Below are 19,778 nucleotides of genomic sequence, written 5' to 3' on the forward strand. Positions count from 1 at the left end.
TTGATTGTATTAAAAGTTCACTCCTACAATGTATGTTATAATTAACAATGAGCATTGAAATTACCAGTATTATTGAAAAATCTGCGAAAAAAATTTGAAGTCAAAAAAATCTTACCACCATTGAAAAACTGATTAGAGACCTGTCGTTTGACCGACTTGATTCGATCTCTTAAAACCAATGATCACTTGGATCAAAAAATAAATAATAAATTAAACTGCTGATTTAATTTGTTACAGTTACAAAATTGAAAACCTAATGTGGTAAATAGTCGATAAAAATAACTTATTGTCTGTACAGCTACTAAAATAATTAGTCTCTAAGTTTTTGTGTGTGATAGTTACTACTAAGGTCTACTAAAATTACCATTTATTTATCGTTATGTACACGAATCGCAAATGTATAAAATCAATTCTATTGTATGAAAATTCGTTATAGTCTCTACATCTCCATAACTTCTCAAACGTAGCCTTTTAAATCACAAAAAATCTTCCAACAATTAAATAATAAAATAATTTTGTTCATTGATCTTTGCAGTATCCTGATTTGATGAGCAAAGTGCATGTTGCTTCGAATGATGATAAATAAAGTATACTGTTGTGGCAGAAAAATTGTTTATTTGAAAAACGTTCCTTTACAACAATTTATACGCAAAATTTTCCTAAATTAAAAAGTGGCTTGCAGATCGTTTTCCAAGTTTTAATCTGTAGCTTCAACACTCGATCATGACTAAAATATTCAGAGTGCTTCAACATTTGTAGAAATAAATAATAATAATAATTAAAAATAATCTCAATTAAGATGGTAAAAATAGTAAGGAGCGTTGGACGTCACGAGAGAGCAAGAGGACGAACATTCAATGATCATATGAAAATCTCTAAGATTTGGAATCCCTGAGCACCACTTAATATTAATAACTAAACAATATTCGATACTTTATAAAATCTACTCATAAAACAATTGTAAGTTTATAAACGAAGTAAAATAATTACATTAAATTTTATTAAAGATTTAGCAGCATAAAAACTGTACTTTTATAGCATTAAGTATACTATCCCTATCAAAAAAATATCGATGCTAAATCAACGCTGAAATCAGTCGTAAAATACATCGTTGACTCTATCTTGATTCCATATTGAATAAATACTGATTTAGTGTTAAAACAACATTGGTTTATTATAAACTTGACAGTATTGAAGTAGTAAGCTTTTAAAAATAATTTAGTTGAATTGCAACTGCAATGCCAACATAATAAGCATTATTTAGAGCATCAAAGACAAATGTTTCTGTTTGAAATTTAGAACACAGTTTAGAGTAAGAAGACACAAAAATTTAACGCCCAGGAATCTGCTGACAATTTAAATATAATCACCTGAGCAGAAAATCAAAGTGGAAATTTTTCCAACAGCGATTAATAAACTGATTGACAACTGACTCTGTGATTCGTCTTTACATGCCTATTTCAAATTTATCCAATTTTATGGAATCGTTCGAGGGAAAACCAGCGTCCTGTTTAAATCACCGTATGGTTTTGTCAATAGAAAAAGAATTGGGAAAAATATAAATTACGATGATGTTGCTGACATATTTATGGAAATAAAAATAAAAGAAGTGAAATTTTAAGTATTTAAAAATTTATGTAAAAATTGCATTAATTATTCGTACTCGTGTAATCGAGCCAGTGTGGCCAAACGGAACACCCGCCTTGCGACGAACTCGAGCGTTCTAAAACCAATCAACTTTAATTCAAGCTCTTAAGCCCCTTAAACCTTTACCCCAAGTACTTCAACCCCATAACCCTGTACTCTTAATCCCTTAAACCAAATGACCCGGGGTGTAGAGTTCAATTAGTTAATAATTTAATTTTTTTATTGACAATAAAAGAGCTACTTATCACAAAAAAAATACCCCAAGTACTTTAGACCCATAACCCTGTACTCTTAATCTCTTAAACCAAATGACCCGGGGTGTAGAGTTCAATTAGTTAATAATTTAATTTTTTTATTAACAATAAAAGAGCTACTTATCACAAAAAAAAATACCCCAAGTACTTTAGACCCATAACCCTGTACTCTTAATCCCTTAAACCAAATGACCCGGGGTGTAGAGTTCAATTAGTTAATAATTTAATTTTTTTATTAACAATAAAAGAGCTACTTATCACAAAAAAAAATACCCCAAGTACTTTAGACCCATAACCCTGTACTCTTAATCCCTTAAACCAAATGACCCGGGGTGTAGAGTTTAATTAGTTAATAATTTAATTTTTTTATTAACAATAAAAGAGCTACTTATCACAAAAAAAAATACCCCAAGTACTTTAGACCCATAACCCTGTACTCTTAATCCCTTAAACCAAATGACCCGGGGTGTAGAGTTCAATTAGTTAATAATTTAATTTTTTTATTAACAATAAAAGAGCTACTTATCACAAAAAAAATACCCCAAGTACTTTAGACCCATAACCCTGTACTCTTAATCCCTTAAACCAAATGACCCGGGGTGTAGAGTTCAATTAGTTAATAATTTAATTTTTTTATTAACAATAAAAGAGCTACTTATCACAAAAAAAAATACCCCAAGTACTTTAGACCCATAACCCTGTACTCTTAATCCCTTAAACCAAATGACCCGGGGTGTAGAGTTCAATTAGTTAATAATTTAATTTTTTTATTAACAATAAAAGAGCTACTTATCACAAAAAAAAATACCCCAAGTACTTTAGACCCATAACCCTGTACTCTTAATCCCTTAAACCAAATGACCCGGGGTGTATAGTTCAATTAGTTAATAATTTAATTTTTTTATTAACAATAAAAGAGCTACTTATCACAAAAAAAAATACCCCAAGTACTTTAGACCCATAACCCTGTACTCTTAATCCCTTAAACCAAATGACCCGGGGTGTAGAGTTCAATTAGTTAATAATTTAATTTTTTTATTAACAATAAAAGAGCTACTTATCACAAAAAAAAATACCCCAAGTACTTTAGACCCATAACCCTGTACTCTTAATCCCTTAAACCAAATGACCCGGGGTGTAGAGTTCAATTAGTTAATAATTTAATTTTTTTATTAACAATAAAAGAGCTACTTATCACAAAAAAAAATACCCCAAGTACTTTAGACCCATAACCCTGTACTCTTAATTCCTTAAACCAAATGACCCGGGGTGTAGAGTTCAATTAGTTAATAATTTAATTTTTTTATTAACAATAAAAGAGCTACTTATCACAAAAAAAATACCCCAAGTACTTTAGACCCATAACCCTGTACTCTTAATCCCTTAAACCAAATGACCCGGGGTGTAGAGTTCAATTAGTTAATAATTTAATTTTTTTATTAACAATAAAAGAGCTACTTATCACAAAAAAAAATACCCCAAGTACTATAGACCCATAACCCTGTACTCTTAATCCCTTAAACCAAATGACCCGGGGTGTAGAGTTCAATTAGTTAATAATTTAATTTTTTTATTAACAATAAAAGAGCTACTTATCACAAAAAAAAATACCCCAAGTACTTTAGACCCATAACCCTGTACTCTTAATCCCTTAAACCAAATGACCCGGGGTGTAGAGTTCAATTAGTTAATAATTTAATTTTTTTATTAACAATAAAAGAGCTACTTATCACAAAAAAAATACCCCAAGTACTTTAGACCCATAACCCTGTACTCTTAATCCCTTAAACCAAATGACCCGGGGTGTAGAGTTCAATTAGTTAATAATTTAATTTTTTTATTAACAATAAAAGAGCTACTTATCACAAAAAAAAATACCCCAAGTACTTTAGACCCATAACCCTGTACTCTTAATCCCTTAAACCAAATGACCCGGGGTGTAGAGTTCAATTAGTTAATAATTTAATTTTTTTATTAACAATAAAAGAGCTACTTATCACAAAAAAAAATACCCCAAGTACTTTAGACCCATAACCCTGTACTCTTAATCCCTTAAACCAAATGACCCGGGGTGTAGAGTTCAATTAGTTAATAATTTAATTTTTTTATTAACATTAAAAGAGCTACTTATCACAAAAAAAAATACCCCAAGTACTTTAGACCCATAACCCTGTACTCTTAATCCCTTAAACCAAATGACCCGGGGTGTAGAGTTCAATTAGTTAATAATTTAATTTTTTTATTAACATTAAAAGAGCTACTTATCACAAAAAAAAATACCCCAAGTACTTTAGACCCATAACCCTGTACTCTTAATCCCTTAAACCAAATGACCCGGGGTGTAGAGTTCAATTAGTTAATAATTTAATTTTTTTATTAACATTAAAAGAGCTACTTATCACAAAAAAAAATACCTCAAGTACTTAAGACCCATAACCCTGTACTCTTAATCCCTTAAACCAAATGACCTGGGGTGTAGAGTTCAATTAGTTAATAATTTAATTTTTTTATTAACAATAAAAGAGCTACTTATCACAAAAAAAAATACCCCAAGTACTTTAGACCCATAACCCTGTACTCTTAATCCCTTAAACCAAATGACCCGGGGTGTAGAGTTCAATTAGTTAATGATTTCATTTTTTTATTAACAATGAAAGAGCTAATTATCACAAAAAAAAAATAATAATAATTCGTAACTCATTTGTGGTATTTGTAACAAACTTAATTTTCCACTCCCAATCCCTTGAGCTCCTGACCCTTTGCCCCAAGTGCTCAAATCTCATAACCCTAAACAAAATAACTATGTATGTGGTGTTTAGTTAGTTAATAATTGAATTTTCTTATTAACTATGTAAAAGAGCTACTCATCACAAAGAAAAAAGAAATAACTTGTAAATCATTTGAATGATCTTTGTAAGTTGAAAAAGCGTATTAATTATTAAAATAACTTGGTTACCCTATTCGTAAAAAATTATTGAAAAATCAAATTTCTCATTTTTAAGCTTTTGAGCCTCGAACCTTTTCCTCCAAGTGATTTTACCCTATCCTGACCTGAGACAAAGTAGATTATAATTTGATTTTTTTTTAATAAGAATACAACTATAAAATTATAGCAAACTAATATTTTAATGACTTGCATATTTTAAGATCACTTTTCTGAAATAGTTCGCTGGATTTATAAGTTATTTATCTTTGCGTACAATACAACTTTAGTAGTTGTAAAAGTTTTAAAGTTGTGACACTCAAAATTGTTGTTAGCACTTTTCGCATAAAAATTGTAATATAAGTTAGTTAAAGTGATAAGGAGTTTATTAAAATCAACTGATATAACTGAACGCTTCAGATTATTACGTTGGAATTGCATAGAGAATTATGGAGTTTGAGACGACATTTATCATATATAGGGTTTTCTGATAGATATTTTCGAAACTTTAAACGTATGTATACCGTAAAAAATACACTACACGATATTTTGAATCGTTTTGCTGTACACCTCTTTATGAATTTAATTTTAAAAAATTTCAGTTATACATGGGAATAAGTAATGAGCTTGACTTTTAAAATCTGGCAAATTTTTTCTAGTAACGTAACGGTTGCCATACGGCACCAAAATTAAAGTTTTATTAAGAGAATTGAAAAATTCTCATGCATTCTCTCAGAAATTACAAATTTATAGCTCTTTGATAATTAAAAATAACTTTAAAGCAAAAAAATCAAATAAAGCTCTATCTACTATACGTACAAAAGATATTTAACAAACTTTTAGGTGACTAACATTTAAATAATAAGCGATACTCAAAAATTATACGGAAATTATTTTAACAAGGATTTTTATTTCCAGGGCTACTAACAAAATTTTGGCACAAAATAACCTCCTTTAAATACTGCAAGAGGCAAAGATAGAAAAAACTCTTAGAAGGTGACACTTTGCCGTTTTGCAATTATGAAATAGTTAATAAGCGAAAATCGAGTATTTTTATCAATTTTTTCAATTTTTATTGCTCTGAAGGGTCCTTAGCAACAACTTTTGTAAGGGTGAACCATTAAAATAGTGTAGAAGTTATTTCCTTTTCTTAAGAAAAGTAACTCTTTTATATTGATACGAAAATGTAATTATTTACTAATTAAACTCCACACCCATGGTTATTTTGTTTTTAAGTGCTGAAGAGTACAGGGTTATGGGGTTGAAGCACTTAAGGTAAAGAGTTAAGAGCTCAAGATATTGGGAGTCGAAAATTACATTTGTTATCAATTTTTATTTATAAGCTAACCGAGCCATTTCAGTAATTAACAATTTTATTGAATCTACCAATAACCATTTGAATGGTTTACAAGTTACTTCTTTTTTGTGATAAGTAGCACTTTTATTGTTAATGAAAAAAAAGCTTTAAAAATATGAAAATCCAAGACTTTATTAAAAATTTCACCTGATTAAAAAATTAAAGCATATTAAATAATTACGATTATATATTTGGTAGCTATTTTTTAAGTACATATACAAAAAAAGAATATGAGAATGTCGGACGCAAAAGAATTTTTCAAGAAAAAACAAAATAAAGAGCAATTATATGAAGGTGAAAAAAAATGATTTTATAGTAAATGGACAGAATGCAATGTATAAGTTGATTAATGATGGAAAATGATGTTAAGTTAAAGCAGCTGACGTATGTTTTTCAGAATTTTTACCTTTTAAAAGAAGAAATTAAAAAAAAAAGAGAAGTGTTTGGTTTGTAAAAACGCAAATAAATAAAACAGGACACTGGTAATTAATGTAAAAATAAAGACAAAAAAATATGTGCGCACTAGCAAGTCCCCCACGTCCTACTTACCCTCACTTACCTCACTTACCTGTAGGTATGGATCAGTGAGCTACTACAACGTAGCAAACTATTCAAACATTTCAAACCGAGTCCCACCACTACTACGTGGGTGACTGTAGACTTACGTCATGAGCCAGTGAGCACACATCTCTGAACGACTGCTGACAATTTACACTTTTTTCGCCACATGCGGGAGCGAATCATGCCGCCACGCGGCCGGAGATTCAGTTATACCATCTCTCATCCATCCGTTGTCGGTTGTCGATAACCAAGAGTTTCGACAGTGGCGCGCTGTGTTCGCGGTGTGCGAAGCTGGTAACTATAAAAAAAGAGATAGAAAAAAAACATGCATCAGTCTTATACATATATACACTTAAGCGCGTGTTGTGCTCAGAATTCGGACTATATATTCTGCGAGAGTACTTGTTTTGTTTTGTTTTTAAAGTAATTAGATGAAGTACTCGTGAGAATTACTTGTACCCATGGGTGTGAAAGTGAAACATGTAGGGCAGCGTTTGGTGCTGTCGAGTCAGTACTCAGTACCGGTGCTCCGAATGTACACATGTACTCGCCAAATTTAATTGTCGGAATCACCTGATTTTTTAAGTTCGATCCATACAGTGTTTACATTCGCGAGTTTATTGGCTCTTGGAAAATTGAGTGATCATTTTGTTACTTCGCAAAATTATATGGCCGAATTATAAAACACGGTTGCAGACGATTGTGTATTTTTTTTTGTCCAGCAGAAGGCACAGCTGACACGCACGCATATATACATATATACACATCACTCAAACCATGGAGGTTAGGATAGTGTTTGTGTTTATAATCGTTTGTTTTGATTTTCAATAATACATTATTATTTAGGATTGAAGATGGAAAAGACGATTAAAAAAAATGTAAAGTCAGAAAATTAATTTTTTGGTACAAAATGGAAGTTTCGGAGGTGCTGTATTAGATTTTGTTTGGATAACCTTAAAATTCTACACTGTTTTGCTCTTTTGCTCGACTGTTTAGAGTGTGTTCCAATTATTATTTTTATCCGTTGAAGTATTATTAATAAATCTTTAGGTCTACCAAGTGTGACTATACTTTTTAGACGTCATATTCATTTTCCTGATGAAGTTTGTAAAATAAAATATTCATCAGGTAGTAGTGATGAAGTACTCGATCTTTGGCAGGTGTTTGTATACACGAATCAATGAAATACCTCTATTAAGTAGTTTTTATTTTTAAATTTATTATCACCATTGCCTGGAATAATATCGCGTTCCATCGAGTACTCATTCAAGCTCTAAGTAAAAGTAATACATTTTTGCTCAACTTTTAAGGAACGATGCTCACACTGCCTGCAAACTGCAGACTTTTTATAACTTAGCTTTTATAAAGTACAAGATATCTTATTTGAAAAACATTAATAAGCTTGTACAGTACCGTTACCAAAAATAGTGTATCCTGTATAATTGACTACTGCACAGCTTGTTTTTCTGGATAGAATATTAATTATTTAACTCTTTAGATCGACGAGTGTTCTGTCAATGGTGACTCTGGGGCAGAAGAAGATGAAGACGAGGAACTATTACCGGGTTCAGCAACTGAAAGTAGCAACAACAGTAGTGGTAGCAGTACTGCAAGTGACAGTGGGGAAGAAAGCGCAGATGACCAAGCCACTAGTTCTTCAGCCGAGACTGACAGTTCAGTGGAAGAGGATGAGGAAGAAAACGAAACTGTTGAGCATCCAGAAGAGGTGAGTTTTGATTATATAAAATTTCCTAACCAGATAAATGTATAACATTTTATTTTTTTAGAGGTGGGAAACCTGCATAGCTGCTGGTACTAAGTTGAAACTGCCTCAGGACTTGTGTGAACATGAGTCAATATTCAAGGAAATGCTCGACTATCCAAAGTTTTGGGATGAGTGTTTGACTGAAAGTCAAAAGGAATCACTGTACAGTTTCTTGCCAAACTTTCCAAAAGACTGCAATATTGAACTAGAACTAGACCGTACTCTCAACATGCTTTTCAGCGGAGAGCTTGATAGGTAAATTTTGATGATTTAACACTGAATCCGAAGTTTTTAAGTTATTTTTATTTTTCTTTTACTTGAAACGTTGTTCAATCAATGTATTTAGGTTTGGTGTTAAGCCCCTTGATGATTTTCATAAGCATTTGTCAGCTGGTCACTTCAGGCCAGACATAAAAAGGATGCGTACTTTAGTTAAAAAAGCTCAAATAAAGAAACTTTTGTTCGAAGAACGTAAGCATGCCTATGAGTTTACAGAAGAGCTCTTAAAATCACGGGAAATTTTGCTCACAAATGCCTACAAGCAAGGCTTCAGTCAAACATCACATCGACAGTCGACGAAATCAAAGCTACCTCTCAAGAAACCAAAGCCCGACATACGTAAGTACCTCATTAACAACCTTCCAATGATGAAACCTTAATCATTCATTGATACATGCTTTTGTAGTGGAAGAACGGACGCAGCTGCGATACGCCGAAGAAATGAACGCGATAAACGCCGCGCTGGGCGCGAGCTCTCAGTACTCAGAGTCCGAGTCTGACATATCGGACGACGACGATGACGGTAGTAGCAGCAATCTTATGACGCCCGCCCAGGCCAGCACTGGTGGCAAGCTACAACAGCAGCTGCAACTGCTTCAGCAACAACAGCGTAGGAAAAAGCGCGCAGCGCTAGTAGCCCAACAGCAACAGATGCTACCAACGAGAGCCATGCATTTGACGTAACTTTTTTTTTTTTTTCTCATATCTTGCCGGTTAATTTTCTTGGGTTGGTCAATTTAAGATTTTTTTGTTTTTCATCATTTTCCTGTACAGTTGCCCCGGCGATGAAGCCATTAGGCCCGTGTACTCGACCCTGCAGAGGAATGGCACCGAATCCAGTGGTGTGGGGGTAGGCATGAGTTTTGTAACGTCAAGGCCAGACCTGAGCGAAGATTCGTACAAGGCCATGCTGATGGTTCACAAGAAAAGGAGAGCCCGGAAAGATGTAATTATCGCTTGAACGAAAGTCGTTGCTTTTTCAATTTAAGGACAAAATGTTATTACTTTGTTCCACAGGCACATCCCGAGCTGAATACACATGGCATAGCTCTTTCGGATCTGATGCAACGAGCGCAGCTCGGTCAGAAGCACAAGATTTCGTTCTTGCCTCGCGTGTCGTCGTCCAAGAAGCGTATAAAGTTAGAGCAGCCGCAGCTGCCGTCGCAACCGCTACTGCAAATACCGCAGCTCCAATCGCAGTCGCAACAGCAACAGCAGCCACAGCAGATGCAATTGCTGAAACAAGAGTCTCAACCGCAATTGCTGTTGCAAGAGCCACAGCCGCAGCAACAGCAGCAGGTGCAAGCGCAGCCGCTGTTGCAGGTACAGCCGCAGCAACAGCTCATAATGCCGATGAAGATGAGTACAACGCCGATTAAAATGGAGAGCGACACAAACAGCTACACGAGCGGTGATTACTCGATTCACAGTAGCGATGATCTCAGGCACTTGGAGCAACCGGACAATAAGCCTCCCGAGTACCTGCTCGCCGATGAGGAGGATATTAAGGACGAGCCCGAAGATTTTATCGATCACATAGACGCCATTGAAAATATCGAGCATTTGGAGTCGATCGAGACTGCAGAGGATAACAAGTACGATATCGAGCCGCCACCGGCTCAGCTGCCCTCGACGATAATGGATGAGGAGCCCGAGCCGTTGCCCGACGAAATGATTTCTCCGCTTCCGGACATCAAGGAAGAAATCGAGGACATGGACTTTGAGCCGGTCGAGGTGAAGATCGGTCACGGTATCATCGTCAGCGAAGAGATACCCCTTGCGGTGCCGATTTCCACGGAAGAGGACGATGATCTCGATAAAAAGGACGAAATAGATTTGGACAGTATCGACATGATGCAGCTGCCGATCCAGCTGGAGGACGGTATAGACATCCTTGCAGATGTCAAGTGCGAGGATGGCAACGTCATTACCATACCGGACAATGATTTGTCCGACTCGTTGGTCGAAGACATGGTGATCAACGGGGACGAGCTCATGCAGGAAACACATTCGTGCTTCTTCTCGCTCATAAGAGATGCCTTCCTGTCGAAGGGGGAGTACCGCATGAATCGTTCCGAAATGAAGGACGCCGTCGTGCTCTGGCAGGACAACCCGATTTCTCCGCTGAACGACTGGTACTCTTTGGTTCCTTCTTGGATGACTCTGGTGCCGCTAGCCTTGGGCTTTCTCGCCGGGGAATTGATTTATCCACAGGATCCACTTCTGGATGGTGGTCAAGAACTTGTGCCTTACCTCGAAAACAAGGGCAAGGGTGTCTACGCTTGGATAGGCGCCGGCAGAGATTCTGACTCTCGTCTGTCAATACTGTGTACCAAGTTTTTACTCTACAAGTGAGTACGCGTCCGCGTGTCATCGTACGATATTTTTACTTACCAAAACATTGAAAAAAAAAAAAAAAAAAAAAAAAAAATTTTTTTTACAGAGATTTGCTAGTGCCACCAAAATCCCTCGCACTGCCGTCGTCGACAACCAAACAAATGCAGCAGCAGCAAGTGACCTTGTTGAGCTCAAACAGTGTGGACACGATAGATGCATCAGCTTCGACGGACGGTATTTTACCGCTGGATGGTCTGCCGTCCAGTTCGCCCGAGTGGGAGCCACCAAAAGCTCTCTGCGCAACCATCTGGAAGGTGCGACCCTCGACAGCTGAGGAGCGCGAGGAGTTCCGCAGGCAGGAACGCTTGCGGTACGCAGCTCCGCACAAAGCGTTTACCTACCACATGCACGGATACTCGTCTGTCGTCGGTCCCGTGAAGGGCATCTACCAGCACAACGCGAGCTCGGGTGTGACGAAAGCTCGTGGCCATACTCTTCTGGTGCCGGACAGACCGAACTTTGTGACGATCCTGGCGTTGGTGCGCGACGCAACTGCTCGCCTACCCAACGGCGAGGGCACGCGCGCCGACATTTGCCAGCTACTCAAGGATTCGCAGTACATCCAGGAAGATATTTTCACCAACGACAAAGAGGCCAATTTGAACAATGTCGTGTCGGGTGCTCTGGATCGCTTGCACTACGAGCACGATCCTTGCGTCAGGTACTATCCAAAGAGGAAAGAATGGCTCTACTTGCACAGAGCTCGGTCGGAATCGGAATTTGGTGAGTTTATCGCGTTGGCAATTTTATCGTGACAAATTTTAACGAACCAACAACTTTTTCCGAAGAAATGTACCATCAACAACTGCAAGGCGTACCCAAAAACAAAAAGAGTTCAGGCGGATCGTCGAGGAGTAAAGCACAGGCTGCCAACAAAGCGAAAGATTTGGGCGCTACCATCGTCAAAGAACCAGCCGCTAAAAAGGAAAAGAAGAGCTCTGCGCAGACGAACATTGCAAGGTATGAACCATTTATTTTGCTCTCGTTGCCGGCAAGGTAAATTTTCTCTTTCGCTCCGACCATTGCAGGAAAGAAGCAGCTGCCAAGAGGCAAGAGGAGAAATTGGCCAATGCCGTCGTCGACCAATCCATCTCCGCGGATCAGCAGTTGATTGTCGTGCAACCACAAACGCAACAGCAGCAACAACTACAAAAACAACAGCTGCAGCAGCAATCCTTGTCCTCTTTGGCCCAGTTGTCGCACTCGGCGTTTGTAGCGGTTACGTCGGTGGCTTCGATGACAACGGTACCGATCACGATAACCGTGCCGAGCGGTAGCGCTACGCCCGCTCTGGTCAATGTTGCCACAACGGTGCCAATGACGTCGGCTCAGGTCTCTTCCAGCAGTGCCAGTGCCCAGACGATTCTCAACGTGGCAGCGGCCAATACGACGGCCTCGGTGCCACATATGGTGGCGCCTGTTGTGGCGCACGGCGTCGCGACAGCGCCGGAAAAAGATATGTCTGCCGTTGTCGAAACAAAGCCCCAGGTGACCCTCAACACCGCCAGAGGTACGGATTCACATGTGTTGTTTTTTTTGTTGTCCAATTCCCACTTTCGCACGGTCAGTGTGTGCAATGCCGAGTATTCTTCCAGGCCATTCCAGTCCAAGCTCGGCGAAAAAGATCAGCAGCGTCAAGCCAGTGGCGCTGGTCAAGGCGTCCGGGACGCAGAGTCTCCTGCAGTCGAATCAACCGCACTTTGCTCAGCAGCAGATCCAAGTGTCCACCTCGGCCGGAGTGCAGACGATCCGACTGTCTGGCCACTCTGTGCTGCAGTCCTCCCAATCGAACGCTGTGTCCAGCACGAATGTGCAGACGCTGTTTCCGACCTCGGCTAAGATCATCCAGACTCAGGCTCAGCAGCAACAGCAGACGGTGCTGGCGACGCAGCCGGGCAAGAGTATCCTGCAGACCTCGAATCTCAAGCAACAGCAGCAACAGCACGTGATGCCCACAAAATTATTGGCTTCCCAGATCAAACTAGGTATTCGTTCGTACTCTCTTGGCGTCATCATGCAAATGACATTGTGTTGACCATTTAATTTTCCCCACGATTAACAGCAGTGAGCCAGAATCAAATAAAATCCCTGCTGGCGCCCGGTCAGACGATCTTGATAAAGCAAAGCCAGCCCTCGACCTCGGCGTCGCAAGCTCAAACTCAGCAAAGCCAGCAGGTCCAATCGCAGGTCCAGCAGCGCGTCGTCACCGCAGCGGCAACCCAGCAGGCAGGGCAGCAACAACAGCAGAACACGGGCATGCACGGGAGGATCATTGCTCAGATAGGTGGCAAGCAGATTGCCGTGATCCAACAGCCGTTCCAGCAACAGCAGCAACAGCAGCAGTCGAAGGTCCTGGCCAAGGTGTTGACGAGCTCCGGGAGCCAGTACATCTCGGTCGAGAGTTTGTTGAATCAAAAGGGATTGAAGCTCGCCACGACCGCTGCTCATGCGAATCAGCTCGCCAGGCAGGGTAACAAGCTCATTCAAACGCAGTTTCAGGCGAGTTTCTTCAATTTTTACATCCACCTTTTAGAAAAACACAATAGTTGAGCCTGGGAATAAAATTTTAAGCCCAAGAGTGCGGTCCGAGTTTTCTACGGATGTGGTGGGTTGAATGACAAAAATTATCTGAATCGGTGAACAGATCGATAGTCTACGACAAAATGTTTCGACAACGTAGATCTTGAACGAGAATGTGCATTTTTTCCAAAAGTCATCCCAAAAATGATTTTAAAAGTCATTCAAAACCATTACGTCTGCTAAACGAATCATAAGCAATATTGTATTGTGCACGTGTTTTTAACAAAAGAATGTTGTTTCTTCCAGATGGTGACCCAAGCCCAGGCGGCGGCTGGTCAGCCCAACAAAATCATAGTGAGCACGCAGAGCCAACAGACTGCGACGTCCGTGACCTCGGCTGGACAGCAGCAGACAGTGCGGATGGTCACGGCGCAGCTGGCAGGCAAGCCGATCGTCTTGACGAGCAGCGGGGGCAAGACCGTCGGTCTTAACGTCGCCACGGGGGGCAACGTCGTTCTTGGTAAACAGGCCGCCGGCTCCTCGGGCCAAGCCGGCCAGCAGCCGATCATCCTGAACAGCCAGCTCTTGAACATAAAGACCCTGCACGGGCTCAAGGTCATACCCACGCCGGCAGGACTCAAGACCGGAGCTGCAGTTTACGCGCGGGTCATCGCGCCCACGTCGATCAATCAGACCGGCCAGGCCAACGTTGTTACTCAACAGCAGTCGCAACAACAACAACAACAACAACAACAACAACAACAACAACAACAACAACAGCAACAACAACAGCAGCAACAGCAACAAGCTGGTCAGCAGCAACAGCAGGTGCAGAACAATGGTCCCTTTGGTGGGAGCCAGTGATTATGCCTCGGTGACTGTTTTTTCGTGCTTCTTTCGCGGTGGAGCCTTTGTGCGCTTGTGGTATTATTATAGGGAACAACAGACGCGCTGTTTGGTAGTAGTTGTACGATTCGTAAGATAAAGTGTAAAAATAAGGTCAGTAATTAGAAATTCTTCAAAAGGTGTACATTTTTATTGAAACTTTTCAAATTCTATTTGTAAAAATTTTCGTTAGGGTTAATTTTTATTTTTTAATTTTTTTTTTTTTTAATTTGAAAGAAAAAGAAAGCAGCCTCCTCCAAGTTCTTTGTAAACGTGAAACTTTGTCAGAACCAAAAACGGGATTTTCCTAATTTGTACATAAAAGTGTAGTGCTTTAAATACATGCCGATAAACTGTTTTTTTTAATTGAATTCATTTAACAAAGTCACTGTCAGTGTCGGCATACGTGTGATTTCTACGAATTTGGTGATCGGGAACAGACGCATCCCACACGTGAATGTGACTTGTCGGTAATACGATTTAGCGAGGGAATCACCTGCCAAGAGTGTTAATGCGTTTAATTGTACGAATAAAATAGTTATACAATTGATAGTACCAATTAGAATTGTGCTTGTAGCAGTGTTTCGTAGAAACCTCGATTATTGTATAAAGTATTTTGAAGGAATCAAAGCAATTTTCTGTGTATAAATATTGTAAGTTTTCTTGTTCGTTCCGTGAGAGCGGTCGGAGGTAAAAAAAAATAAATAAATTGTGGCTGGTGATGAAAAGATTTTCTAAATACATTGTTGTGGATAACAACTCCAAGGATGAACTATATGCGGAGTTGTAAAAAAAAGTGAATAAAAAACGATGTGACGCAGGTCTTATATCTGTGAATTAATTTTTTATACTTTTATTTTATTAAACATCAATTTTTTTTTTCATTCAGTAAGAAGTATGTACATAACATTTTAAATTATTTTCTAGATAGTTTACCAAGCAAACAAATTTGTCATTGTATAGAATCATATAATAATAATAGAAAAATAAGAATTACAATTAATAGGATTTTTCATTAATTTATTCAACTTGTTACGCAAGAAATAATCAAGTCTTGCGGAATTGTTTAAACAACTCCTCTGTAGATCTTTTTTTTTCCTTACAAAATTATCATTGCACCTCAATAAAAACATTTGAACCATTTAGTCGAGCGTTTTTATCCAAACAACGGAAATTGTCGAGGTTTCCAAGATGCATGTGCAACTATAAAAAAAAAAAAACCGACTGCACCTTTGTCGTATTTTTTTCAAATTTCTCTCCGGCAATATTTCCAATCTTTAAAATTTTATTTTTGGCAAACCATACTTTGCTATCTTTTTAAACATTATTCATGATTTTTTACACACTAGCCCTACGTATAACTATGTACATCCTTTGGCTAAACTAAATTAAAAAAAAATACACTTATATTCGCCGTGGCAAAGGTAGTGAGGTGCTGCAGTAACAGCCATAGTCGTCACCGTTCATTGGTTGCAATATTATTTAGGTAATTTTTTGTTAAAAACTCCGAAAGAGTCGCGTACCCTGAAAATGGACACCAATCAAGTTTCACTGAAATCCAGTGAAATACTGCGTTAACGATTTCAGTGAAACTTCTTGAGACAGTGACCAGAGACCGGATGTCAACTGGAAGCGCATACTTGGCTTGTATACTACGGCGTTGTAAATGAAGAAAAAACGATATAGCGGGGCAAGAAATAGATCTACAACGATCTGAAGCTCAACAATTTTCATGAAAATCCCTCCCTCAAAGAACGAGTCACCCGATCGTTGCGTTGCCAAAAAGCCTCTCACTACCTTGCCATGAAGAGTAACTACTTAGTTATAGGAAAAGTTGATTCCTCATAGTCAACAACATCCATTTATATTTTATAGCATATATAATATGCATAGTCCCTGTATAGCGACACATGGGCAATGCAGAGTCAGATACACTCAACTCTCTCTCTAATAATATACATGCACTTACAAGACGTGATATTCTTCAGTGGCGCAACGAATATCATGTGGCACGGCAGACAATAAAAGGCAAGCTTCTGCGAATTTAATATGATGCGATGCGAATTAATATAGTAGGTACACATGCCCCCGGGTACCATTGTATGTATTTTCTCGAATCGCTTCGTCGCAGGGGCGACACGTCGGGTTTTACAAACGTAATCGATGCGATCGTCATCACAAACACATGTTTGACCGACTCTGGCCTAAACCACCCTTTCACGCGTACAAGACCGAGTTGAATTTTTCGAAATTTTCAAGAGCCATTGAAAAGCTTGAGTATCGGTACTTTTAATTCATCATATTACGTACACTTAAGGTAGTTTTGAGTGAAAAATGAAGCTTTCGCAACTCAAAAGTATGCGTATACCTGTGTGCAACAGTAGAATAATTTTTCATGATTCAAAGCACCTGGCAAAATTAGAGAAAACACGTATTTATTTATAATTGCACGTATAAATATGTACAGTAATGAGGAAAAACGAAAAAGTAATTCAAAATTGTGGCAACTTTTGGTGGGCCTCTAATCCATGACGATTTTTCACACATTCTCCCCTTTTGGTCGCTTCCACGCACCACAACCGTTATCAGCTCGGCGGTATCCCCTCCCGCCTACTCCCCGTTAACGATTGGCAACGGAAAACAAAAAAAACAAAAAAAACAAAAATGTAAAATACATTCTTATCCGCATTTGTCTCGGTATTTTATGAAGAATCAACTCATCCTCGCACGTATATGCCGCAGCTATTCATACATCGGTAAGGGTACGTAGGGGTATATTAACGCTCGATCGTACAACGCAGTTGTCTTGTCTTTGGTATAATGTTTAGTATACATACATGTATATACGTGTTGAAAAGAAAATGCTTTTTGTTTTTTTTTTGTTTTTTTCGTTTTTCCTTCTCGGCGAAAATGCAATTTGAATACTGTGTAATATATTTTACAGCGGATAATACACAATAAAAGTTGCTCGGCGTCGAATACACATCATATACGCACAAGTTTGTGACAAACGATCGGACGAATCGGTACGTGGAAGTGCGTATCGTTGGGCCCGAGTCGGCTCTCATGTATTTACAAAGAAATGAGACTAAGAAATACATGTCGTTAATTACTACACACGCGTCTTTGGACTCTCGCTTGCACTTACAAGGTGATGTGCGCTCATACACGTACAATTGAAAAGCCCTACACACAATTTGATGAATAAAAAAAAAAAAAAAAAAAAAAGAAGGAGAGAAAACGATGGTACAAAGTTCACGAGACGTTGTGGCACTGGTAGACGGGGTCGGTGTCTTTGATGTCCTCGAGGATGCCGATGAGGTTGTTGACGCCTATGAGGTAGCCGTCCTCGTGGTTGCCGACCTGCCACTCGGCGTCGTGCCTGATGCGTCCCAAGTGGGGTGGTAGCGGCAGGGTCTTGGCAAAGTCGATCATCCAGACGCCGGCGTTCTTGGCGTCGTGGACGAACAGGAGGGACGAGCCGACGACCTCGTGGCTAGCGAAGAACGGGGACGCCTTCAGGGTCGCGCGGATCGCCTTCAGCCGTTGCAGGTACTTGGCCACGGCGTGCGGGTAGCCTTCCACGAACCGGCGCAGGGCTTCCGTTACCTGTTGGACACAGTTTTTACGTTTAGCCGTTTTCTTGGTGTTCGTTTTTAACAAGTGTGAGGTAGGGGCCATTTTGCAAAAACTACATCGACTTGTGTTATAATTACGTGTCTCGGTCATTTGGAGCTATTCATTCAACGGATTTACGGTAGAACTGTATTTTAACTGTTATTTTTTTCTTCTTTTTTTTCAGTTACTCGATTTGAGATAACGATGAAAAGAATCTACGTATACTTTTATTGCGCTGGCGTTGGATGGAAAAAACATGCCAATGCGTATACTAGTAATATTATAACCCGTTATATTACATCCAATTTGAGAGTTCTAATTTTAACGGTATACCTATTGTAGCTTCAAACAAAATTTCTAGTTATAAAATTTGAACAAAATTATTTGATAAAATTATGCGACGGTTATTCAAATAAAAATGATTTTTGGCATTTTTTAGAATTAATTTTTTTTTCTATCAATTTTCAAGAATTTATTTAATAACGTTAAAAATGTCGACTCAGTTACTTTTAGTCCAAAAACATTCTTAAAGATAGTTGCAAATTTTTTTTGTAATTCTTGTTTTTTTTTGTTTTTGTTTTTTTCACAGTAGAATCATTTGCAAATATTTTTTTTTGATGAAAGAAATTCAGTCTGGATAGTTTTGACTCTTCTTAATGTGATTCAACGATTAGGATTTTTAATTTGAGACTACAACACAGAGATTTCACCAAGTATATTATGAATAAAACTAAAATTTTGGAAAAAACGGACACCCTGATAATATCAAATGGTATCCATACTCAAAAGAAGTCAAACAATGTTTTTAGGTATCCATAAATTTTGATGGTACGTAAGAATTACACGTGACAAACGCTTTGGTAAATTGGATCGTTTCGCATTTATTCTAGAGTAAACAAGAAAATCAGCAGTATCGTCGCGACGAATATAGATACGGAATTTGTCTCAGTGAAATGTGCGATCCTTGTTACCGTAACGTTTTTCTTAAAAGGATTCTTAGAAACTGCATTCAAATTAACATGATGGATTTCATACAGACAATAGCGATCGAGTCAGAGCCCAAAAATTTCCACACGTACACCCAGATACACATGTATCAGAGGGGTTACTCACTCATCTATGCAGTAGACGCAACGTCCCCTGTTTAAAATTTGTAGGGTACAGAATCAAAAAAATCCAAAAGTTTTCGTGAAATGATCCACGTATAAAACGAAGTGAGAGACGCGGACCTAAATTGAGACAGTTGGCTTTTTTTTCATTCGCTCAATTTTACCGGAATACGGAGCTATACAATTTGTACTACGTGTGTAAGCTATATATACCTATTGGGTACGATTGATATGATCGCTCCGACCTTTACGTAACGAAACGGTTGTTCGTGACCATCATCATTACCAGATTCTCCGGCTATAGTGTAAGCGTGTCGTGACACACCAGTCGATACAATAGCTCGGCAGGGAGCCGTTGGTATAAAAGTACTTAAATGTTCATTGCAACTGTCAAGGCTGACGACTCGGATAGGCATGGCGGAATTCACGGGCCAAGGGTGCCCGGCTGGAGCGCATTCTAATG

General features: G+C 38.5%; 2 protein-coding genes across 6 annotated transcripts in view; one reads left to right on the forward strand and one right to left on the reverse strand.

Moving 5' to 3' along the window:
* Positions 1–7,118: 7,118 nt before the first annotated feature.
* NFRKB (nuclear factor related to kappaB binding protein) lies at positions 7,119–15,717 on the forward strand. 3 transcript variants are annotated; one of them, XM_014352365.3, is made up of 13 exons: positions 7,119–7,525; positions 8,241–8,468; positions 8,530–8,762; positions 8,854–9,125; positions 9,193–9,466; positions 9,561–9,732; positions 9,804–11,137; positions 11,230–11,906; positions 11,972–12,143; positions 12,212–12,693; positions 12,779–13,168; positions 13,246–13,682; positions 14,010–15,717. In XM_014352365.3, exons 1-13 carry the CDS (start codon positions 7,520–7,522, stop codon positions 14,565–14,567), a joined length of 5,235 nt encoding a protein of 1,744 aa, XP_014207851.2. In that variant the 5' UTR covers positions 7,119–7,519; the 3' UTR covers positions 14,568–15,717. The 3 variants fall into 3 exon arrangements, with proteins under 3 accessions (XP_014207851.2, XP_089450565.1, XP_089450566.1); XM_089594439.1 differs by lacking the exon at positions 7,119–7,525 and adding an exon at positions 7,632–7,667; XM_089594440.1 differs by lacking the exon at positions 7,119–7,525 and adding an exon at positions 7,632–7,667 and having other exon boundaries at positions 13,249–13,682.
* The window catches only part of IP3K2 (Inositol 1,4,5-triphosphate kinase 2), a 107,366-nt gene continuing 103,088 nt past the window's right edge, over positions 15,501–19,778 (reverse strand). For 2 of the 3 annotated variants that reach the window (XM_089594442.1, XM_014352372.3), the window contains exon 6: positions 15,503–18,197. In XM_089594442.1, the coding sequence (XP_089450568.1) occupies positions 17,844–18,197 (354 nt within the window). In that variant the 3' untranslated portion in view covers positions 15,503–17,843. Of the gene's footprint in view, positions 18,198–19,778 lie in introns of all 3 variants that reach the window. The other variant, XM_089594441.1, reaches the window with a different exon arrangement.

Source organism: Copidosoma floridanum, unplaced genomic scaffold, assembly GCF_036245765.1.
Source record: "Copidosoma floridanum isolate Cflo_tuat_1 unplaced genomic scaffold, Cflo_Japanese_pri ptg000021l, whole genome shotgun sequence".
Lineage (NCBI taxonomy): Eukaryota > Metazoa > Arthropoda > Insecta > Hymenoptera > Encyrtidae > Copidosoma > Copidosoma floridanum.